The 25860-nt window shown below is 43.6% G+C and overlaps 1 protein-coding gene across 1 annotated transcript; it reads left to right on the forward strand.

Moving 5' to 3' along the window:
- The first annotated feature begins 3159 nt into the window (after positions 1-3159).
- On the forward strand, positions 3160-19712 carry CUNH19orf85 (chromosome unknown C19orf85 homolog). The gene is made up of 3 exons (XM_073566424.1): positions 3160-3257; positions 13385-13609; positions 18657-19712. Exons 1-3 carry the CDS (start codon positions 3163-3165, stop codon positions 19525-19527), a joined length of 1191 nt encoding a protein of 396 aa, XP_073422525.1. The 5' UTR covers positions 3160-3162; the 3' UTR covers positions 19528-19712.
- The last annotated feature ends 6148 nt before the right edge of the window (positions 19713-25860 follow it).

Raw genomic sequence — 25860 nt, forward strand, 5'->3', positions numbered from 1 at the left:
TGAAACTGAGCCTGTCAAAAACTGAACTCCTCATGTTTCCTCCCTCTACTAACCTACCTATGCCCGACATTGCCATTTCTGTGTGTTGTTCCACCATTACTCTCCAGCAACATGCCCGCTGTCTTGGGGTCATACTTGATTCCGAACTTTCATTCGCCCCCCACATCCGATCACTCGCTTTTGTTATCTGCATCTCAAAAACAATTCTAGAAATTGTTAGCGCGGGTGGTCAGGAGCGGGAGCTCTCCGAGAGTGGACCCTCTGGACCGTGGCACCGAGGGACCCCGGGCGAGCTGCCAGGTGGAACCGACCCCTATACAGGGACCGTTAGGAGCAGGCCCAGGGGTTCGAGTACCACGGTAGCCGGTACCGAGAGGGGCGGCTCAGGATGGACCGGAGTAAGACTGAGACTGGAGTAGGACGGCAGGAGCACTGAAGACAGGACTGGAGTAGGACGACAGGAACACTGAAGGCAGGACTGGAGTAGGACGGCAGGAACACTGAAGGCAGGACTGGAGTAGGACGGCAGGAACACAAGGCAGGACTGGAGTAGGACGGCAGGAACACTGAAGGCAGGACTGGAGTAGGACGGCAGGAACACAAGGCAGGACTGGAGCAGGACGACAGGAACACTGAAGGCAGGACTGGAGTAGGACAGGAACACTGAAGGCAGGACTGGAGTAGGTAACCAGGAACACGGGTAGCAGGACTGAGAAGCTGCTGTGAGGAGCAGCCGAGACAGGAACTGCAGGAGCAGAGTGTGCATGATGGAGCGAGGCCAGAGTGTCAGGAAACACTACGATCAGGCGCCTCCCTCAGGGGGAAGCGGCCTGATATGGCCCCGTCTGGTCAGCCATTGGTCCAAAGGTGCTTCCGGGTCAGGGCACAGCCGGAGCATAAGAAGCAGGAAGGAGGCGCGGCCGCGGCCTATGGCGCATGCGCATAGCATGCAGGGAAGGCATCGGTCGCGGGCCTGTCTCAGGTGACCGCCGCGGCCGTCGGGTGGAGAGAGGCTGCGGCGTGGGAGCGGAGGGCGACTGCGGCGTGGGAGCGGAGGCCGGGTGAGTATGGCGGAACGGTGTAACAGAAATCGACCATTTCTTACTTTCGACTCTGCAAAAACTCTTACTTTTTCTCTTATTCATTCTCGTCTGGACTATTGTAACTCTCTACTAATCGGTCTCCCTCTTACCAAACTCTCCCCTCTCCAATCCATCCTGAATGCTGCAGCCAGGATCATATTCCACACCAATCGCTATACCGATGCCTCTACTTTGTGCCAGTCCTTACACTGGTTACCTATCCACTCCAGAATTCAGTATAAACTTACTACCCTCACCCACAAAGCCCTCCGTGGCTCAGCACCACCCTACATCTCCTCCTTAGTCTCAGCCTACCACCCTACCCATGCCCTCCGTTCTGCTAATGACCTGAGATTAACATCCTCATTAATCAGAACCTCCCACTCCCATTTCCAAGACTTTTCACGTGCCATGCCAATTCTTTGGAATGCACTACCCAGGCTAATACGTTTAATCTCCAATCCCCACAGTTTTAAGCGTGCCTTAAAAACGCAATTGTTCAGACTGGCCTATCGCCTCAACGCACTAACCTAAATATCCCTGTGTGGCTCATTTCAAAATTTTTTACCATATCCAGGTTCCTCGCATCATGTTCTCACATGCTTTTTGCAGTTAATAGCCCTCTGTCTGTAGTGTTACATATTTAGACTGTTAACTGGTTCATGCAGCAACGGGAACACCCGATTCTTACACTAGGGCTGGTCCAAAGAATAAAAACAATAAAAGCAATTGTTACCATCCACCTTTCGTGTCTCCCCTTTTCCCTTATAGATTGTAAGCTTGTGAGCAGGGCCCTCATTCCTCTTGGTATCTGTTTTGATCTATGCGTTTATTGCTATGCTATGCTGTAATGTCTATTGTCTGTAAAAGTCCCCTCTATAATGTACAGTGCTGCGGAATATGTTGGCGCTATAGAAATAAAATTATCATAATTATTATTATTATTATTATTATTATTATTAATAATAATTGTAAAAGCCACAACAGAAAGAGGTTAAAATGTTGGGACCATTGGCTTGTACAGACTCCTCTAATCCTATCAAATTTGATGGAATGACCCTCTTTATCAACATGAGGGAACTAGCAAGCACATACCCAAAGGAAAATCTTTCTATGCAATCCAGCACTTGGGGCTCAATTCATTTTGGGGTATTTGCTGCCTTTCTTTGCACAAATTCTTCAAAATGGTGGGTTCATTGAATTTGCACAAAATAAAATATCCTCTTTATTTTTGTCTTTTACCTATTTTTCACCTTTTTAGATCAATAAGACGTGTGTTCCATTAAAATATTTCATGCAACTCTGGCATACAAAAAAATGACTGCGTGGGTAGGGCTGGAATATATTTGTGCAGACGTTTTGCGACTTTTTAGAAAGTCACAAATAATGAATCGGCCACAAACGTCTGTGTTACAAATACAGCACCCAGAGAGGTGAACATAGAAAAATGCAAACGAACAAGTAGAAAATAAACTCCAAATAGGCTCAACTTAAAACAGCAAAACAGGAAAAATGAGACCAAAAATAGGTGCAAATGCAATCATGAATCGGGTCTTAGATGTAATCGAATTATTTATTAAGATTTCATCCAAAAAGTCTGGTGTACTTGTCATATTTTCTGCTAGTTCCATGTGTACAGTGGAATATAAAGTAACAATTTTTATATATTTTTAATAAATAATCTGATATTAAACATCAGGAGCTGAATTATCCGCAAAGGCTTTTTGTTGATCCAAGTAAAGCTGTAGGTCCCCAGGTTAATGAGGGCAAGGTTATAATGGATTGGAGCAGTCACTGCATTTGTAGAATATATTCCCTCTCAATACTTCAATTGTTAAAAAAGGATTGGATATCAGCAGTGTGAACAGATACCACCATAAAATCAACCCTTATATTGTAAACCGCCATCCTCCTTTACAGAAAAAAATACTGCCCAATGTCAAAATAGACATATTGCTTTGAAGAATCCATTGGACAGAATCACCAGGAAAATACAATGCCGAAAATTGGCTATTCACTTCCCATCAATTAAAAAGCCAAGACCACTGCGGTGTATTGAAAAAGATAGGAGGGGCTTTGCATGCTCACTGTTCACAGTATCTGGAAGTACTGGGGTCCGCTGTTCATTCTGATAAAAGTCTTTCTCGAAGAGCTACAGACACTTCTAGTGATCAGGTAAGTAATATTACCGCCTAAGGCATACATACACATTGTACAGGATTTCAGATTACACACAGATATGAGATATATAACAGATGGATCAATAGATAGATAATAGATATACGGATAGATTTTAGTAGATAGATAATGAATGGATATTAGAAAGAGAGATAGGTGATAGATATACAGTAGCTAGAGATAGATAGACAGATGACAGACAGATAGATACTAGAAAGAGAGATAAATAGATAGATAGGTTAATAGATATTACGGCAACTACTAAATATAGATATAGATGATAAAATGAGATAGTTACTAGAGAGAAAGATAGCTATTAGCTAGATACTAAATAGATAGATGATAGATAATATGTATATGGACTAAAATCAATATTTTAATAAGATAAAAAAGTATTATTTATCGTAATACAAATTTGATTTGATGTTATTGGAGCAATGGGGGCACTTTGCATGTTGTTTCAAAATTGTTGTGTTAAGAATTCTGCAGTATTTTTTCTTGTATTGCATGTAATCTATGATCAATTTTCTACAAACATCATTCAGGAGCATATAAATATACTTATGCATTATTATTTTATACTAGCACTAATGAGACGCTGAGGGGGAGACAAGCGCTCATAGGGTAGTATTGACAGAATACAGATCAGAAGGGAGTTATTGAGTTGCTCACCGGAAAAGATTGTGATTGTTATAACTCCAACAATTGGCCATTATTAAGATTACACTTCTTCAGTCCCGTCGGCAAATGAACGTAAATGTTCTTATTCTTAATTAGTAGAACGTGTAGATTGATGTCTCAGAGCTGACCACACTGCTATGTAGTTTGTTTTGGAAGAAGTGACCTGTGCGAGCACAAAACATGTAAAGATAAAACTACAAAGTGACTATTCTATTCTGGAACTGCTTCCTCCATACAGCAGCACGGTCTACTCGGACACGTCAATCTCCTTTTTATACAAATTAGTGCTGATGACATTTTTTTCCATTTCAAAACCAAACTCCATGCATTTCTGCTCCACACGGAGACGCTCCATACTAATGATAGTTAATGATTTGTAAAGAATATCTATTCTTCTGCCATATGTCAGGAATTGCCAACCTAAATTCTGCTTTAGTACCCATTATAAAAGAAGTAGGTTTACTTGACATCTGTCTGTTTAGTGTGACAAAGTCTGTAGGTAAGGCCTCATTCAGACATCCATGATTTTTCTTGTACATAAAAACGTGGACTGTTTTTCATCAGCGTTTTTGATCCAAGTTTCATAAGTGTTTTCTCAGTTTTTACAGAAAAAAAATGGAAAGGGTTCCAGCATCTGCCTGATTTTGAAGTTAAAACATGACTTTTAGTTATAGAATTAAAAGGAAAAAATCATAATGGTTGTATTAAAAATGAGGACCAAGAGCATTTAGCTTGAAACGCGTAGACAGATGTCCTAAACGTTTCCAACTTAACCCCCTCCACCCTTCACTCCACACACTCATTTTTTTAGGCCTCTTTCACACATCAGGTTTTCGCCCTTCAGGCGTGATCCGGCACTTTTGACAAAAACCGGATCCGGCAAAATGCAATGCCGGATCCGGTTTCCCCCCCATTGACTTGCATTAGCGCCGGATCGGGCCGGATGGCCATGCGTTTCATCCGGTTTTCGCCGGATCCGGCAATGTGTCGCAATCCGGCGTCTGGAAAAAACGGCTACTGTAAGGTTTTTTGTCTCCGGCGAAAAAGCCGGACACGCCGGATCCGGCGTGTCCGGCTTTTTCACACAATGAAAGCCTATGAGCGCCGCAATGTGCCGGATCCGGTTTTTTGGGTCTGAGCATGCTCAGTAGCTCTGCCCACAAGAAACATATATAAAAGCATGACAGTGGGACCCTCAGCCACACCCAACATGCCACCCAAGACAGCAACCAGGCGCAGGAGAAGGCAGGAGACCACTGCAGCACCATCAGCACCACCACCACCACCCCAAATGGAGCAGCATGCTGAACAACGGGAGGGGAGTCCAGCAGCAGATGAGAGAAGGTAATTATCAAATCCCCCATTCCTCAAAACTAGGGCCATGGAATATCAAGATATTCATTGGCCCTTTGTTTCTCTTTATTCAACAGCCGCCCAAGAGATGCAGCAGCAGCAGTGGCAGCACTGGCAGCACTGGCAGCAGCAACAGCACCACCCACAGCCATGGAGTCTGGCCAGCAAGAGGACAGCACATCTTCTTCTGGGAGTCCTCCCTCGCATCGTCAGCGTTTGACGGTAAGTTTTTATTTCCAAAATCCATAATCTCTGTAATATATGTCTATTCATTGCCTTTTATTTCAAAACAGGAATCACAAGCTGAAGAGGAGCTCCCAGAAGAAGAAGGAAGGGGTGGACAGACACCTGGAGTGGGCTCACAATTGGTACGTTTTTTGCATCAAAAGCAGAAACATAACATCACACTACACACAACACATAGAAAACAATGTTCTGCAGACCACACACAGCAAACAAATGCCAACATCCAAACACATACATTTTTTTCTTTTCTTCTCTAGTCTTCCCAATCTGGTGCTCGGCCAAGAGGTCCTCGCAGTGCCTCCCAGGGTCGTCGGCGACAGCAACGCGGCGGTCACCAGCGTGTAAGTATAATATTTAAGAGAAATTTTGGTACACTTTTTATTTCATGTCTTAAGTGTGGTGACTAAGTTTGCTATTTTTCTCTTTTACTTTAACAGCCTTCACAGCGTGCTCCCGACTCTGACGGTGAGGATGGAGGAATAGATGTGGACCACCTCATCGATCTCGTCAGAGAAAGGGAGCCGTTATGGAATATGGCTGACCGCCGTCATGCTGACCTGATCGTTACCCGACGACTCTGGGAGGAAATCTGTTCGCTCCTTGTGGCCCGCTGGGAGGACCTCGATGCTCGGGCCCAGATTAAAGAGCGTAAGTATATACAGTACCGGTTGCTTGATGTAAACCAGTGTTTCCCGAACTCCAGTCCTCGTGGTCCCCACGGATCATGTGTTCAGGATTTCTATTTACTATGGAAATCCTGAAAACATGACCCCTGGGGACCATGAGGACTGGAGTTTGGGAAACACTGATGTTGTATACTAACCACTTTGTCCTTTCTCATTTCAGGGGACAGAATTGTGAAGCGGTGGCGGTCTGTGAGGGATCGTTTCAAGAAGGAGTTCAATAAAGAGATGCGGGCCCCGAGTGGATCTGGAGGACGCAGGAGCAAGTACAAGTACGCACGAGCCCTGTCGTTCCTCCAGGATACAATGGTCACCAGAAGGTAAATATTACACACCACATGTGAAAAAATAATGTTTAGATGTAACAATTTTTTTTCAGCCAGGGCCATGCCATGTCACTATTTTAATTGTTTTTTTTTCTCTTTATTCCACAGCATGGTGAGCAGCACTCGGGAGCCTGCACAATTGGACCCTTCTGAGGCGATCCCTGAGGAGACCGGCACCGAGGGACACTTCGACCGCCCCGGTACATCTGCACCTTCCCAGCCTTCCCACACATTCGACCCATCTGTCCTATCCACCAGCACAGGAGCATCGTGGCCGCCTACATTACATGAAGCTGCTGGTGAGGAGATCGCTTTCTCTTTACCCCACCCTTCTGCCCCTGCCACCTCTAGTACACCTGCGGGTACTGGGCGGCAGCGGCAGAGGGGTCAGGAAAAGACTTTTGCGCCAGAGTTCTTGCATCTGAATGCATCTTTCCAGAACTGTCTAAAAGTCTTGTCAGAGCAAATCTCCGCAGGCTTTCAGCAGATCAACTCCAGCATTCTGGAGGTGAAGACACTTCTGCAAACCATGCATTCAGAAGCAAGATCTTCGCCAAACCACACCTTTTTCAGGTCTGTTGTGGAGCGCATGGCAACGCTCTCTCCTACCCAGCAGATGCATGTAATGCATTCATGCCACGGTGCTCTCCAGCACGTTACCTCTCAACCTCCTCCTCCCACCCCAGTAGTTCCTCCACCTGCACCCCCTCCAGCCACTTTCCATCCTCCCCCTCCTATTACATACCAGCCACCTCCCCAGTACCAGCAACCTCCCCAGTACCAGCAACCTCCCCAGTACCAGCAACCTCCCCAGTACCAGACATCTCCCCACTTCCAGCAACCTGCCCCGTACCAAACTCCTTCCCCGTACCAAACTCCTTCCCCATACAACTTTCCATCATCTGCTCCTACAGTCCCTGCCCAACCCTCCACTCCACCGCCCACCACCTCTTCTGCCTCCCACATGTCCACCCATTCTGTAGCTTTTTCCACACCTTCACCTCTAACTGTTCCTTCCCCACCACGATCCCAGTCCTCTCTCCACACTCCCAGTGTCGAAGTGTCCCGCAGCCCCTCCAGCAGTATTTCCACCCCACACTACACAGATTTGTAATGTGTGTTTTTTAATAAAAAATGCCCATTGGGTTTAAAACCTTTATTAAAAAAGTTTTTTGCACTTTAAAAACATTTTACAAAAAAAAACATATTTTAAATAAAAGTTAAATTATCGTTTCACAATGGTTATGTCTTTTCTTTCTGCGGCAAAATATTTAAAAAAAAAAAGGTTAAATACAGGGTATTTCAAAGGTAAAAAAGTATTCAAAACCAGGTATATAACTGTGGGTAAATTTTAGCTTTTTGCCACAGTTGTGTTCCTGGTTGTGTTTGAAGCAAAGTATTTCACCTAAAAAGTTGTGTTTATTGTTGGTTATTTCCTAACAATGTACACAACTTTTGTTAAAAGGTGAAATACTTTGCATAAAACACAACCAGGTACACACCTGTGGCCTAAAGGTAAAAATAGTAGGACCATGACAAGATAGCCAACTTTGGTTGGCAAAGGTATATACTGTTGGTACAGAAGGTACACAAGTTTGGTTAAGGGCACAAATCTTTCACACTCTGTCATCCTGCCAGTGTACTCTGCCTTGAGGTGACATAAAGTACAGTGCAAAATTGTCCCTCATTACTGAAACCGTCACAGAACTTCTAGTTGTAATGTCATGGTAATCTTGCAAGGTGGTTTCTTCAGAGGTGTCCTCAATGGAAATGGGTTCCTTGCAGATAACAAGATTGTGGAGTACCATGCAAGCTTTGATCACCTCGTCCACAGTTTCTGTCTTGAGGTTGATCGCAGTCAATAAGACCCGCCATTTGGCTGTCAGAATACCAAAGGTACATTCAACCATTCTTCTTGCTCTTGTGAGGCGGTAATTAAAAATGCGTTTTGTTCTTGACAATCCTCTGCTACCGTACGGTTTCAAAAGGTGTTCTGACAGCTGGAAGGCTTCATCCCCTACAGAGACAAATGGCATAGGTGGACCAGATGTTTGTGGCAGCGGTCTAGGGGGTGGGAACTGGAAGGTGTTTCCATACAGTTTACGCCCCATGGCAGACAGTTTGAAAACTTGAGAGTCATTGGAGCGGCCATAGGCCCCAATATCAACAGCAATAAATTTGTATTCCGCGTCAGCGATGGCCATGAGGACAATTGAAAAATATTTCTTGTAATTGAAATATTCCGATCCCGATCCGGCTGGCTTTACAATGCGGATATGTTTCCCGTCCACAGCGCTCAAGCAGTTGGGAAACTGACATATCTGTTGAAACTTTTCTGAAATTTCAATCCACCTCTCTGTTGTGGGCTCTGGTAAAAACTCTTCAGCTAAGGAGTCCCACAGTGCACGGCATGTGTACTTCACTATTCCAGATATGGTGGAAATCCCAAGTCTGTACTGGAAATGCAGTGACGAAAGGGATTCTCCAGTTGCAAGAAATCTGTGGGGAATTAAAAAACAATCAATTAGTTTAAAATCACAGCATTACATACCAAAAGTCAGCTATAACACTTGGAGCTGCAAACTACCACCAACAAGATTGCAGTGAAAGTGTGCTCTGATGCGAGCATATCCAATAAATGTGGCTTACCTTAAAGTCACCATCAGACGCTTTGCGGGTGAAACAGAGAAGCGGCAATAGGTGTCCGATTTTCTTATGAGGTGTGCAATGCGCTCCACCAAGTAATTAAAATTCTCCATTTTCATCCGAACATATCCAAAAAATTTATCCGGGTTTTGTCTAAGGTCCAGGCAGAGTGTAGAATAGACCCCACGCGTCATTCTCTTGGCTGTGATGGGGTGGATCCACAAACGTCGTCTACGATGCCTGATGCGCTGCTGCTGTCTCGCTCTCTCCTTCTCCAGAACAATCACCCTCAAACGATTCGCCTCCGCTGTAAAATCCGCCAAATTCTTCAAAATATTTCCAATCACAACATCCATCTTCGCCAGTAACTTGCTCTTCTCTCCAACCTGCACTTTCTCCTTTACAACCTGTCAAAGAAGGGCTGTAGGAACACGCTATATATAGTTTTTCAGTAGCCAATCCCTTTCGGAAGGCCACAAGGGGCAATTTTAAAAACCGGATCCGGCGTAATCCGTCGAAAAACGGATCGAAAACCGGATCAACCGGATGAGACGGATCCGGTTTTGGCTGTCAAGCGCAAGATGAATCCGGCAGAAAACCGGATCCGTCACGTCCGGTTTTACTAAACATTTGCCGGATCCGGCGCTCCAGCACGACGATGGAACGCGCCTGACGCCGAAAACCTGATGTGTGAAAGTAGCCTTACCCAGCTGCCTGGCTGGAGTCCGTGCACCGCACACTGCAATGGAGGCTACATTTCCACACTTGGTGAGCTGAAAATATATCTCCCCTTCCCTTGTTTTTTCTATTGTCAGTTTTTGCCATCAGTCTATGGATCAGTGATTTTCATGGATCCATAGACTTGTATAGGTAACTAGCTGAAGAGCCCGGCGTTGCCTGGGCATAGTAACCAACTGTGGTTAGTTATAACAAATTATAATGATTAATTATATTGCACATAAAAACATTTCACATCATATATTCAACACTACAGATTTGCAACACAAATTAACTAAACGATTACCCAAGTATTGATAGTATTTTATTTTCAACTCATTCAAGATTTTTGGTTTTTCCTTTCGGTGCACAGATGAACAGATTTTTGGCAGTTCCAGCTCTTGAACAGATCACGTAAAGTTGACCATGAGAAAAGCATGGAGATTGCAAATCGATCTCTACTACTTTCAAGGACTGTCCCTGAGCATTGTTAATGGACATTGCAAATAGCAGTTGAACTGGAAACTGGATGCGTTTAAAATCAAAAAACAAATCAGATGGAATGAGTGGAATTCTTGGAATGAAAATGTCCTCTCCTTTGGCACATCCTGTTTCTGAGCTATGTATCTTACCCTATCCTGTGTGATAATGTCTGCTGAGCCATGTATCTAATCCTATCCTGTGTGATACTGACTGCTGAGCCGTGTATCTAACCCTATCCTGTGTGATAATGTCTGCTGAGCTGTGTATCTAATCCTCTCCTGTGTGGTATTTTCTGCTGAGCTGTGTATCTAATTCTATCGTGTGTTACTGACTGCTCAGCCGTGTATCTAATCCTATCCTGTGTGATACTGACTGCTAAGCAGTGTATCTAATCCTATCCTGTGTGATACCGTCTGCTGAGCCGTGTATCTAACCCTATCCTGTGTGATATTATGTACTGAGCTGTGTATCTAATCCTATCCTGCGTGATACTGACTGCCGAGCCATGTACCTAATCCTATCGTGTGTTATTGGATTGCTCAGCAGTGTATCTAATCCTATCCTGTGTGATACTGACTGCTGAGCTGTGTATCTAACCTATCCTGTGTGATACTGACTGCTGAGTCGTGTATCTAATCCTATCCTGTGTGATACTGACTGCTGAGCCGTGTATCTAATCCTATCCTGTGTGATACTGGGCTCCCCCTACAGTCTGTGTCAGAGGGTGGTCTGTTTTGGCACGGTAATAAATTGTGTTATTTCCAGCTTTACAGAAGGATGATAACACCATAGAAATGATAAGAATAACAGGCAAAATTGTTTGGTGAATTGGAACGCGCGGGGTTAAAATTTCGCCTCACAACATAGCCTAGGACGCTCTCGGGGTCCAGACTTGTGACTGTGCAAAATTTTGTGGCTGTAGTTGCGACTGTGCAGATGCCAATCCCGGACATACACACACATACATACATACAGTACATACACACACACATACATACATACATAGACACATACATACACACACACATTGAGCTTTATATATTAGATTTTCAACTGTGACTCGGGTTAATGACGGAAAGAGGGAAATATCTCCATGATTTTTTGCAGCCTCTGCTCCCTTCTGCATCTGACAATCACATGATCACTGGGACGGGAGTGTAAGGGGGTGACTTGGTACATCACCTTTGGTGCTGTGCACATGTAATACATGCGGCACCTTGGTGGTTATTCCTATTCATGTGATATAATGTCTATGTACTGTAGTGTATTTGTCATATACTGTGCTGTTCCTCATTGTTCATGCATTGTAATGAGGTGTATTTGATATGTCTAGAATTAGGGCTAAGATAGGATAGGAGTTAGTATAGAGTAATAGTGGGGTTAGCTTAAGGGGGGCACATTAGAGCAAGGTAATAGCATAGAAATAGAGCATAGGATAGATAAGAGTGGTCATTAGGTCCAGTCAGCATAAAAGTTAAGTAGATCGGAGGGGCACAGAGCAGCAACAGCAGCAGGGGATATAGGAGAAATATTTCCTGGTAAGTGAGAAGTCCCCAGGCATTCTGCCGGAAGGCAAGATGCATGTAGCTTACAGGATTTATGTAGCCTGAAGAATGGAGCGGCTATGGCTGGAGGGAGTCCCAGGATAGGGACCAGTGTGGACGGCCACCAGTGAACAGAGGTCAACTCAAGGAGTATTCAGGGTCTATGACCAGGGCAGGTGGAGCTGAGAGAGTGTACCTAGCACTTCTTCCTAAGGAAACCGGACCTGTGAAACTAGTAGAACTGGTGAGCCTGGAACACGTGTGTAACAAAGTAAGTGCAGGAGAAGGAAGAAGTTGTCAGGAAGAATCAGGACTGTCTGAAGGACAGGGAGAGTGAGGAAATGCCACTGTGTGTGAACTGTGCTGCAGATTTGATGGATGCCTTGCTGTTTATTAAAGTTCATCTGTTGGAGAAAGACCCCGTCTTTGAAGTGATTTGCAGAGCCTACAAGGTAGCAGCTGAAAGGAATATGATGGCGCCTGCGAGTGTGCTGTGGAGCATGTTACACATGCTGTTCAAAGAACTTTGTTTGACTTTTCATGAGCAAGGTACCAGGGTGCTCACTGACCGTTGCTTAGTGGACTCGCCCATGGCTACCGCCCCGGGCCACCTTGTTACAGGAGGAGGAAGCACTTTATCATTTTTCACTGTATATACAGCAACCAAGTCAGCAGATCAGTTATAAAACACCTCTGCATTTTCCGGCCACCTCTGACAGCCGGCTTCCTGCACCTACACTGCATGATCTCTGTGCATTTTCTTACTCTGCAATAGCATTCTAAAAAATGTTTGGAGAATTATATGTGGACCAAGCTGACTTTTTAATGTGTTGGGTGGTCTGCAAATAATTAATGGTTGGTCTACTGGAAATGGCATGATGGACTTATATGGTATTAACTCCTGTCCTGAAAGGTTTATAGTTGAGTTTCTGACACCCATGTTCTTAACCCTTTATGTCTTTCTAGTCTTTGAAGACAATTGATGAATTCTAAACATGTGGGACAGTTGCACAGAGTTGAATTTATTGATGACATTTTGCTGAATGGCTTTTTTTCCACAAACAGTTGAGATTCCTTGGGGCTTTCTGCTGCTTTCTCCAGTTTTGAGATGTGGGCAAGAAAGTGGGTATGGTAAGACTTGCAACTGGGTCTAAGCAAAATGTATAAATCGTGACTTTTAAAAAATTCACAGAAAAGTTGCAATTGTCAATCCAATAGGAGAGTGGATCAAAAATTGTAAAAACAGCTCTAGATTGAATTTTATATTGAAAGATGTGCAACATTTTAAAAATACCCCTCCTTGATAAATTAGTTTGTAATTGTAGAAACCGACTGTTGGATTCACTGAATATGGAAAATAAGAAATATGTAATGTATTCATTTAGTAAAGTAAACAATTAATGGGATTGCCCTTAAGTTATTTTGCATCTATTTTGCATTTTCAGATATCTTGTCAAGCTGCAAATCGTAATGCATCACAGGACTGCACAATTTGCATTCAACCTTTATCCACATTCAGAAATGGGGTACTATGAATGTGGTCGCGATCTCTTCACGTTTGTCACAGTGGCATCCACCCATATCATGCGCACTCTACAAAGACCAAAAAAGAGCAGACCGACCAAAAGGAAAGTTAATCACCGACGATTTCTTCAAAACCAAATTTTCAGGTGACTATTAATACTACAGATTAGTGTGGAGTGTAGATAATTAATTTTACATAGTTTACTAATGGCTAGAATAATTTTTTTTAGACTTTAAGGTTATTTTCCCATGATGAGCTTTTGGTGAGTTTTTTATGCTGCATATTTAAAAAAAAACGTCAGTAACCTCTTTTACTTAATGGGTGCAGAAATAATGCACAAAATCTGCAACATCAAAAACTCACTCAATGCTTGTCATGGGAGCGTAGCCTAAGATGATGCATTTCTTGTGCAACAAAAGATGGGGAAGTGTTTCGGGAAGTGTCAGGGATTCTTGGGGGGGGGGAGATTGCCCCCCCAGTTGTCAGGAATTTATACACAGTGTGTCCATAAAGCCATGGTGCACTTTTGACCAGTCACTGGAAAGCAACAAAAGACGATAGAAATGTGAAATCTGCTCCAAATAAAGGAAAAACTCTCCCAGTTTCATACCTATTCAGTGCAGTTCAATGTGGGCTCCATTTGTTTCCCTACACACATCCAAACGATAGTGAAGTTCTTACCACACACGGGTAAGGGCGTCTGGTGTAACAGAGTGAATGACGTCTGTGATTCTCTGTTTTAAGTGATTAATGTCGTTGATACTTTCAATGTACACATGTTGCTTCACATAACCCCAAAAGTAAAAGTCTAAAGGGCTTTAGATCCGGAGACTTATTGTATACTGTATATTTTCCTGTGACTGGTCAAAAGTGCACCATGACTTTATGGACACACTATTATATATGTCGTCGGATGATATATAAATCTTCACAAGTTATGTTTCCACTTTCAGTTCTGGTTAGGAACTTGTAGCTCTCTGGCGCCCCCTCCCCCTCAGGTCAGTCAGTGAACTGCACCTAGAATAAGTGGCCACTGGAAAGGCTGCCTTGTTGTGTACTGGCTATAGGGCACTCTGCAGTGAGGGCGGTATGTACACTACCGGTCAAAAGTTTAGGGTCACTTAGAAATTTCCTTATTTTTGAAAGAAATGCACAGTTTCTTCCAATGTAGCTAACATTACATGATTCAGGAATACACTCTATACATTGCTAATGTGGTAAATCACTATTCTAGCTGTAAATGTCTGGTTTGTAATGCAATATCTTCTTAGGTGTATAGAGGCCCATTTCCAACAACCATCACTCCAGTGTTCTTATGGTATTTTGTGTTTGCTAACTGTGTAAGAAGGCTATTGGATGGTTAGACTACCCTTGAAAACCCTTCTGCAAGTATGTTAGCACAGCTGAAAACAGTTTGGCTGATTAGAGAAGCTATAAACCTGACCTTCCTTTGAGCTAGTTGAAAATCTGGAGCATTGCATTTGTTGGTTCCATTAAACTCTCAAAATGGCCAGAAAAAAAAGAACTTTCATGTGAAACTTGACAGTCTATTCATGTTCTTAGAAATGAAGGCTATTCCATGCGAGAAATTGAAAAGACAGCAGAAAAAAAGGCAGCAATGTTTTTACCTGCCTAGGCCTCCTGCCAAATGCACTTCAGGGCGAAGCAAGCCCATGTAGTTAAGATGGCAGTAACACAGGTGCAAAGATACTGATGAGACAGCCACTCACTACCTACCAATCCATGGAGGGGGTGGCTGCTTAGTATATGATTGCATAATGAGGACTTGTAGGTAGCGCTGTTCACAAAGTGGTAATGCACAGCATCCAGGTTACCAGCCTATTAGTGACGCCCTTCTATTAGCTCAGACGGGCTGCCCAGCACTATAAAGATGAATCCCACATGAACAGGCACCACAGTTTACAAGACAAAATGGGCCTGGCTGCACCCTGATATTAAAGTGCAAAAAAATATACATATAAAATATGTGAGGTATTAGTCGATATTTTGGCCAAAGTATACAAGCTCACAACCCATCGTCAAGGGTCCTCACACTTGCGAGTCCCTATCACTAATCACTACAATAGACAGAAGTTGCTGTCTATCATGCGAGAAATTGCCAAGAAACTGAAGATTGCCTACGACGGTGTGTACTACTCCCTTCAGAGGAGAGCACAAACAGGCTCTAACCAGAGTAGAAAGAGAAGTGGGAGGCCCCACTGTACAACTGAGCAACAAGACATAAGAGTCTGTAGTTTGAGAAATCGACACCTCACAGGTCCTCAACTGGCAGTTTCAGTAAATAGTACATGCAAAATGACATTGTCAACGTCTACAGTGAAGAGGCCACTCCGGGATGCTGGCATTCAGGGTAGAGTGGCAAAGAAAAAGCCACATCTGAGACTGGCTAATAAAAGGAAAATATTAACATGGGCAAAAGAACACAGACATTGGACAGAGGAAGATTGGAAAAAACTGTTATGGACAGACGAATCCAAGTTTGAGGTGTTTGGATCACACAGAAGAACATTTGTGAGATGCAGAACAACTGAAAAGATGCTGTAGGAGGGCCTGACACCATCTGTCAAGCATGGTGGAGGTAATGTGATGGTCTGGGGTTGCTTTGGTTCTGGTAAAGCGGGAGATTAGTACAAGGTAAAAGAGATTTTGAATAAGGAAGGCTATCACTCCATTTTTCAATGCCATACCCTGTGGACAGCGCTTGATTGGAGCCAATTTCATCCTACAACAGGACAATGACCCAAAGCACACCTCCAAATTATGCAAGAACTATTTAGAGATGAAGCAGGCAGCTGGTATTCTATCTGCAATGGAGTGGCCAGCGCAGTCACCAGATCTCAAATCCATTGAGCTGTTGTGGGAGCAGCTTGCCCGTATTGTAAGCAAAAAGTGCCCATCAAGCCAAACCAACTTGTGGGAGGGGCTTCTGGAAGCATGGGGTGAAATTTCTCCAGCAAATTAACTGCTAGAATGCCAAAGGTCTGCAATGCTGGAATTGCTGCAAAGGGAGCATTCTTTGACAAAAGCAAAGTGTGAAGGAGAAAATTATTTCAAATAAAAATCTTTCTTTGAACCTTGTCAATGTCTGGACTAGATTTTAAATTCATTTGGCAACTCATTTGATTAATAAAAGTATGAGTTTTCATGGAAAACACAAAATTGTCTGGGTGACCCCAAACTTTTGCACAGTATTGTGTATATATATTTTATTATATTCTGATTTTTTTGTTTTATACTTTTACAGTTTTTTTTCTCATTGCGTGGGTGTCGATTGGAGGGCAGAGGGTGCCTTCTCCCTCTGGCTGCCTTTTAAATACTGCAATCGACATCGATCATAGCATTTAGGGAGTTCAGCTGTCCTAGCAGTGAGTGCCAGTTGTCAGCTGTGATATTTGCTGATCACCAGGCGGCGGTCATGCGCGCACAGCTTCTGTGCGTGCAAACCACCTGAATGTACCAAGTACGTCCAAGGTTGAGATGCTTTTCCCAACTATTACATACTAGGTATGTCCAAGGTCGGGAGCAGGATAATATTTTTCTAGTGGCAGAGCTCCCCTTCCCTTCAGTCTTGTTGTGTGTCATCTTGCTTCTGGCAGAAGAGTGACAAATAATCAAAAGATGGTCCTACAAAGTATTGACTCAGGAAGGCTGAATACAAATGCACTTCACAATTTTCAGATTTATATATTTATAATACTTAGAAAACCATGTATCACATCCCTTATACTTCACAAATACATGCTACTTTGTGTTGGTATATCACATAAAATCCCAATAAAGATATTTATAAATTGTGTGTGTAACATGAAAAAAGGTGGAAAAGTGTAAAGGGGGTGCTTTATGTGTCTCTCCCTTTAATTGTTGTATATATATATATATATAATATGTGTTGTTGTAATGTCAAAGTATTGTAGGACAGCATAGTTAAGTAGTGCTTAGGACACTAGAGGGCACTGTAGGGTTAGAATGTAAGTTGTTAGCTATAGTATAGGGAGATTAGATGCTAGATAGAATAGCAATAGTTAGCTGGTTTTAGCCAGAATAGAAATAGTTAATTAGTTGTACCAATGGGATTATTGGTGGGAGGAGTTACCCAGAGGAAACAGAACTGTTCTAGAAGAAGTTAGTTGGTGAGAGTGTGTGTGAGCAGCAAACAGCAGTGCAGGCTGGAGTTACAGTCGCAGTGGAGTGTGAGAACAGGCAAGACGTGGTACAGTGGTCTGAAGAAAGTTTGAAGTTTGGCTTCTGGGGAGCACTCTCTGGGAGAGGCCAGGAAGAGGATCTCAGGTTGGAGTCTGGGGACACCGTCTGTAACTGTCAGGGACCTAAGGTCCAGTTGAGGCTGTGAACGGCAGTCTTATTTTGCCAAAGATGGGCAATGTAGACAGGGAGCATTCAGTGACTGGTAACAGGAGGATTCTGCAGGCCTTGGGCTCAGAGAACGTGCAGGACAAGAAGTGGCAGGGCCATACCAGGGACTGTACAGAAGATGTCATGTTTATGTTTTACTGGAACGGAAGGACTGTAACTATGCTGCTAGCACCTGTTTCAAATAAAACCTTAAAGAAAAAGAACAAGGATCCTGCGGACATTTGTTTGTGTTCGGATCCCCATGGGACACTGTATCCTGATCAGTCTCCGGTCCCTCAGGTGGGTGACGAATTGCACACATGCCGCAACAACACCAAGACACACTCCAAAGTTGTAGTATGGGGGCGCCTGGGTGCTGAAGAGTTAAAGCCCCTCATCACAGCTGGCACCCGGGCCCCCATTACAAAAGGTCAGGTGGTTTGAATACTTTTTGAAGGCACTGTAGTTAATTACTGGGGTATAACAATGAGAAAAGTGGTCCAACTGCTGTAAGCCCTAAAATCCTGAGAATGTGCTCTGAAATGCCCCATTCATTGGTTTTAGGGCTGAAGGAGATAGCCGAGTGCAGCGGTTGGCTATGTCAGGCATTTTAATAATCATTGAATGGCGTAGTGCTGAGAACTCATGGCCACTCATGAAACATAATGAATGAGTGGAAATGATCCCGACCGATTAGCAATTTATCACTTATCTTGTGAATAGGTGATACTGTAACTGGCCAAGTTGGAAATTCCTTTTTAAGTTGTTTTATTTCGTGCTAGGGCAAATTACTAATAAACTATTATTTTATCTCTCAACAGAAAATACTCAGTAATAGAAGCTGCCACACAGCAACTTGCTACTTCAATTTTCTCACAGGAGGCTGTAGTAGAGAAACAAAATCAAACCCATAAGAATCGCAATTCAGTCATTCAACACGATGTCGGAAAAGAAAAAATCACTCCATTACAAAATGTAATTAACTTATCACCCAACCTTTCCATGCTTCCAGATGGCCATCTGAATAGCAGCACGTTCCTAGGAGTTGCAGAGGCTCATCTTGTTCCAGACACCATTTCTAAAATAGGAATAAGCATGGATACTCTGTCATGTATCTCGGATGAGGTTGGCACAGTCGAGAGTCTGTTTGATAACATCATAACAGAAGATCACATTTTTTCTCCTCCTTATGGGTTGCTTCAACCAAAAACGCACCTTTTGCATAAGAAGTCAAGAAATGAACATGAATGTAAAACAACCATACAGACCGAACTAATATTTCATGACACAAATAGACCTACTTGGCTTCCTGAGAGTTTTGACAAATCTGGTCATCAGTTACCTTCTCTCCAGATTGCATCCAATTCAGTGGGGAACCAAAGTAGTGACTTCTCTTTAAGTGATCAAATGAATGATCATGAAGTTTTGTTACATGATGGTTCTACACTAGAAAACATTGAAATAGGATCTCCAACATTGATATTTTCTGAAAAGGGCTTCAAACAAACTGGTAATGAATGTGGTCTAGATATTTTCCCAGACAATGCAGGTTACTCAGTTGTTGGTTTTACCAAACAGATGCAAGATATTTTACATGATGATCTGCTTATAGACAAAGAACTAGAACTTCAATCAGGCAATATTAATGAACTTATAGACTATAGTGTATTTTGGGCATCTCTTGATGATTGAATTTACCGCTTTTTCATTCACTCTTATCACCTCATCACCACAGGTGTATACCATGAAGCAGTCAACCTTTGCAAACATTTGGGAAACAAAAGAATCGGTCACTCTACAGAGATGAATTTGATTGAGGTAATGTAATAGTATGACACCATTACAACAAGACACTTCATGGAATATTTAGGATGGAATAAATCTCTCAAATTGTGAGTGGTATTATTCAAAAGTGTAAGAATATAGAAGCTACACCATCTTAGCCACAAAATGGCAGATCACAAAATGTTAGCACAAAACTGTGCTATTAGCTTCATGGCATCGGTTTCCATGGCTATGCAGCTACATGCAAGCTGTAAATCACCAAGCACAATGCCAAACATCAGACGGAATAGTGTAAAGCTGCCACCACTGAACCCTGCAGCAGTACAATCATGTTGTGTAGAGTGATGAATAGAGTTGAGCAACTTTGGTCGGATCGGGTTTCGTGATACCCGACTGAAACAAAATTTGAGTCGGATGAAACTGGTCCGACTAGGGCAAAAAAAAGTTGGAGTTTCGTCCGAAACCCGACCCCAATGCAAGTCAATGGGCAATAAAAGTCGGCATTGAGTAGATGAATGTCATCCGCTCAATGCCGACTTTTATTCCCCATTGACTTGCATTGGGGTCGGGTTTCGGACAAAACTCCGACTATTTTTGCCCTAGTCAGACTAGTTTCATCCGACTCAAATTTTGTTTCAGTCGGGTTTCACAAAACCCGATCCGACCAAAGTCGCTCAACTCTAGTGATAAATCAAAGTTATCCATCTGGTAGTCAGAGATAGTCTAGGTTTGGCGAATGCCAGGAGTATGTTACCTGCCTGAATGGTTTGTGCAAGCTGTATAGATTAGTGACAGATGGTTAATGGTATGGTAATGTTTTTTCAATGGTTGTCTTGCAGGCTGGATTGTGGGCAGATATACAGGCCAAGAAAAACACCTTTTATAAATCTCACCTACAGGTGCATCTCTGTCTGGCTCTGGTGCCTCTTCTCTCTTCTTGCGATGTTGTCCTGCTTTTTGCTTCATGTGGATTACGCATCCTATGTCACCCACACAGCGTCCTGGCATCGCGCTCCTGCGCAGGCGCACTTATCTGTCCTGTCGAGGCCAGAGCAAAGTACTGCAATGCACATGCATTGGGAAACCTCAAAGAGACCCGATGCATGCGCAGTGCAGAAGCGCGATGCCGTGGACACTTTGTAAGTGACATAGGACACATCATCCACACAAAGCAAGAAAGAGGACGGCATTACAAGAAGAGAGAAGACACCAAACCAAGACAGCAATGCCCATCGACCTGACCACCCTAAAGTTGAGTATTATAAAAGGTGTTTTCTTGTCTTGCAGGCCGGGAATGAAGGCATATATTCAGCATATTAGAATGCTGTATATCAGGCCTGAAAGGTACTGGCCTTATCTCATATAGGACAAACCTGGTGACAGGTTCCCTTTAACCCCGTTACCGACATTGGGCGTAATATTACGCCCGATGTCGATATCCCTTTCTTTTTCATGTGGGCTCTGGCAGTGAGCCCACATCTTTTCCGGGACATGTCAGCTGTTTTGAACAGCTGACATGTGCCTGCAATAGTCACGGGTGGAATTGCGATCCACCCACGGCTATTAACTAGTTAAATGCCGCTGTCAAATGCTGACAACGGCATTTATATGGCGCTTCTGGCCATCGGGCCGGAAATGCGCTCACTGTGACCTGCGTCACGTGATGGTGGGTCACCGGTGCGGTGGCTTGACAACCCGAGGTCTCCTCATTGCCTCTATGTAGCAGAGCCGATCGAGTTGTGCCAGCGTCTCGTCTCCCATGGACTATTGAAGCATGGCAAAAGTAAAAAAAAGTGTTTAAAAATATAAAAAAATATAAAAGTTTAAATCACCCCCCTTTCACCCCATTCAAAATAAAACAATAAAAAAAACCTCTTACATACACATGTTAGTTATCGCCGCATTCAGAATCGCCCGATCTATCAATAAAAAAAGGATTAACCTGATCGCTTAACGGCGTAGCGAGAAAAAAATTCAAATTGCCAAAATTACGTTTTTTTAATCGCAAAAAATGCAATAACGAGCGATCAAAAGAACCTATCTGTATCAAAATGATATCACTAAAAACATAAGCTCGGTGCGCAGAAGTGCACCCTCGCTCAACCTGAGATCATGAAAAATGGAGACGCTACGGGTCTCAGAAAATGGAGCAATTTTTTTTTTAATTTTACCAAAGTTTGGAATTTTTTTCACCACTTAGATAAAAAATAACCTAGAGATGTTTGGTGTCTATGAACTCGTAATGACTTGGAAAATCATCATGGCAGGTCTGTTTTAGCATTTAGTGAACCTAGCAAAATAGCCAAACAAAAAAAAAAACAGTGTGGGATTGCACGTTTTTGCAATTTCACCGCACTTGGAATTTTTTTCCTGCTCTCTAGTACATGACATGGTAAAACCAAAGGGGTCGTTCAAAACTACAACTCGTCCCACAAAAAATAAGCCCTCACATGGCCATATTGATGGAAAAATAAAAAAGTTATGGCTCTGGGAAGAAGGGTAGCAAAAAACGCAAATCCGGAAAAAGCTCGTCATGAAGGGGGTTAATACTAATGGATTTAGAATGAGATGTCATAAAAGGTCCTTAAGGTGTAATGTATCCTAATATTTTTGTCTATATGTTGTATATAAAAACAATTATTGAAGTGTTACCTTACCAAACTGCTCACTGCGCTGGCCACATTGCCGCTGACCCCTGTAGCTTAACCCCTTAGCGACAGAGCCAGTTTGCAGCTTAATGACCAGGACAATTTTTACAATTCTGACCACTGTCCCTTTATGAGGTAATAACTCTGGAAAGCTTTAATGGATCCCGCTGATTCTGGGAATGTTTTTTCGTGACATATGGTACTTCATGTTAGTGGTAAAATTTCTTCGATAAGTCTTGTGTTTATTTATGAAAAAAACGGAAATAGGGCGAAAATTTTGAAAATGTTGCAATTTTAAAACTTTAAATTTTTATGCCCTTAAATCATAGAGATGTGTCACACATATTTCTTAATAAATAACATTTCCCACATGTCTACTTTGCATCAGCACAATTTTGGAAGCAATTTTTTTTTTTTGTTAGGAAGTTATAAGGGTTAAAAGTTGACCAGCGATTTCTCATTTTTACAACAAAATTTACAAAACCATTTTTTTTAGGGACCACATCATATTTAAAGTCATATACCCAAAAGTGGCACCATTCTAAAAACTAGACCCCTCAAGGTGCTCAAAACCACATTCAAGAAGTTTATTAACCCTTTACATGCTTCACAGGAACTAAAGCAATGTGGAAGGAAAAAATTAACAGTCAACTTTTTTTGCAAAAAATTTACTTCAGAACCAATTTTTTTTATTTTCACAAGTGTTAAAAGAGAAAATCAACCACAAAATTTGTTGTACAATTTCTCCTGAATACGCTGATACCCCATATGTGGGGGTAAACCACTTTTTCAGCACACGGCAGAGCTCGCAAGGGATGGAGCGCCGTTTGACTTTTTCAACGCAGAATTGGCTGGAATTGAGATCGGATGCCATGTTGCGTTCGGAGAGCCCTTAATGTGCCTAAACAGTGGAAACCTCCAACAAGTGACCCCATTTTGGAAACTAGACCCCTTAGGGAACTTATCTAGATGTGTGGTGAGCACTTTGATCCTTCAAGTGCTTCACAGAAGTTTATAACATAGAGCCATGAAAATAAAAAATTCATTTTTTTCCACAAAAATGATCTTTCGCGCCCCAAATTTTTATTTTTACAAGGGTAACAGGAGAAATCATACCCCCACAGTTGTTGTGCGATTTGTGCTGAGTATGCTGATACTCCATATGTGGGGGGGAACCACTGTTTGGGCGCATGGAAGAGCTTGGAAGGGAAGGAGTGCCATTTTGGAATGCAAACTTTGATGGAATGGTCTTCGGGTGTCATGTTGCGTTTGCAGAGCCCCTGATGGGCCTAAACAGTGGAAACCCCCAACAAGTGACCCCATTTTGGAAACTAGACCCATTATGGAACTTATCTAGATGTGTGGTGAGCACTTTGATCCTTCAAGTGCTTCACAGAAGTTTATAACGTAGAGCCGTGAAAATATAAAATCCATTTTTTTTCCACAAAAATGATCTTTTCGCCCCCAAATGTTTATTTTTACAAAGGTAACAGGAGAAATCATATCCCCACAGTTGTTGTGTGATTTGTCCTGAGTACGCTGATACTCCATATGTGGGGGGAACCACTGTTTGGGCGCATGGGAGAGCTTGGAAGGGAAGGAGTGCCATTTTGGAATGCAGACTTTGATGGAATGGTCTGCGGGCATCATGTTGCGTTTGCAGAGCCCCTGATGGGCCTAAACAGTGGAAACCCCCCACAAGTGACCCCATTTTGGAAATTAGACCCCCCAAGGAGCTTATCTAGATGTGTGGTGAGCACTTTAAACCCCAAAGCGCTTCACAGAAGTTTATAAACGCAGAGCCGTGAAAATAAAAAGTCTTTTTTATTTCCATAAAAGTGATTTTTTTAGACCCCAATTTTTAGACCCCCAAAGTTGGTAAATAGTGGAAACCCCTCAATTCTTGCTCCAACCCTAACCCCAACACACCCCTAACCCCAACCCTAACCCTAATCCCAACCCTAATCCCTAATCCTAGTTCTAACCCTATCCCTAGCCCTAACCCTAGCCCAACCCTAACCCTAGCCCTAACCCTAACCCTAATGGAAAACTGAAAAAAAAATATTTTCTTTATTTCATTATGTTGGCCTAACTAAGGGGGTGATAAACGGGGGGGGGGGTTATGTACTATTTTTTTATTTTGATCACTATGATAGCTTATAGTGATCAAAATGAATGAATGGAATCTGCCAGCCAGAGCTGGCAGATTCCTGGCGGGCGCAGTGTGCATGCGCCCGCCATTTTCTTCCGGATCCAAGATGGCGGCGCCCACCAGAGGACGTCGGCGGGACGCGGGACCACCGGGAGGGGACCTTGGACCATGGAGAGGTACCGGGGGGATTGGGTGTTAGGGCTGGCGGAAGGCACCAAATTATAAAATAATAGTAGGTGCGTTCGCTGCCCGGGGTCCACCGTGCAGAGGTGGTACACTGCTGCTAAGTAATGGCAGAAGAATTAAGTGGTCACACATGGGTTACGTCACCCAATGTGAACAGGGCGAACTCTGTTACTGCACAGAGCCGCACCACCGCTGAAAGTAGATGCCGGAGCCTGTTAACTCACAGAGCTCGGCCAAAAGAGCGCACAGTGTACGGCCACAGAACTCTACCCCAAGGACACTGGGTGAGAGTCCTTCTAAGCCCACTGAACGCGCGGCATCGCTGCTGCGAGCACCGCTATAGACGCTAGCTATGGAGCATGTGCACTGAGGCGTGCCGAGTCCCTGGTGAGGCCAGATGCCTGACTCAACCTCAGACCTACCTACGCCTAAGCCTGGGCGCTAGCAGGCTAGGCTGCACAACACATGCGTACCAAGGGTAGGGGTTTCTTAATGAATCATTCACCAGAGACATTCATGCGTGCATACATCACTCACTCCACATAGTCTGTAAATACAGTCTATACTAGCGCATGGGCGAGCGGCCATGCGAACCTTTTATAGCCACGGGCGTCCGGGACCTTCCTGGCTTCTCGGATGGGCCAATTCGAACACGAGCAGGACCTGAGCACGTGACCTTCGATCTACAATGGGAGATCACTCCACGGGCATGCTCAGTGGCCCGACATGAGGACTTAGTCCCTGAAGAATCTCGCTGCTGAGCAGCATGCATTGTCATAGCTGTGCCAGAGGTGGCAGCAGCAAGCAAACCCACGGAGTTGGCCTGGGCAGAGCGCCGGGACCGACGAATCTGCTGAGCAGGCTCCACTGCGGCCGAAGAATGGGAGACCGCTGGGTGCAAGGCTACGGATTCCTGCTGTGCAGTGGCAGGAACCGGACACCTAACATTGGGGACCCTAGTTCTCTCTCCTCTGATGTGCGATCACATCAGAGGAACAGAAACTTAATGCAAAATCGCGGCTTTTTTTGCGGTCGCCGTTATAGGGTTAATAACGGCGATCGCAAAAGTGGGGTCAGTAAAAACCGATCGATTCATGTTCTCTGGGGTCTCGGCTACCCCTGGCTGCCGAGACCCCAGAGAAAATCCGACACTGGGGGGTGCTATTCACTTTCTCCACAGCGCCATGAATTAGCGGCGCTGTGGTTTAAGTACACTTAATTACCACCATTAAAAGGCGTATCGGCGGTCGCTAA

Source organism: Dendrobates tinctorius, unplaced genomic scaffold (genome assembly GCF_039654945.1).
Source record: "Dendrobates tinctorius isolate UK_male_01 unplaced genomic scaffold, ASM3965494v1 ptg000018l, whole genome shotgun sequence".
Lineage (NCBI taxonomy): Eukaryota > Metazoa > Chordata > Amphibia > Anura > Dendrobatidae > Dendrobates > Dendrobates tinctorius.

What these genes read in the sequence shown, in the direction of transcription:
- CUNH19orf85 (XM_073566424.1), top strand. Translation starts at nt 3,163, where the DNA reads ATGCTCACTGTTCACAGTATCTGGAAGTACTGGGGTCCGCTGTTCATT. An exon ending in CAGACACTTCTAGTGATCAG is followed by an intron (nt 3,258 to 13,384) that starts GTAAGTAATATT and finishes TTGCATTTTCAG; the next exon opens with ATATCTTGTCAAGCTGCAAA. An exon ending in CTTCAAAACCAAATTTTCAG is followed by an intron (nt 13,610 to 18,656) that starts GTGACTATTAAT and finishes ATCTCTCAACAG; the next exon opens with AAAATACTCAGTAATAGAAG.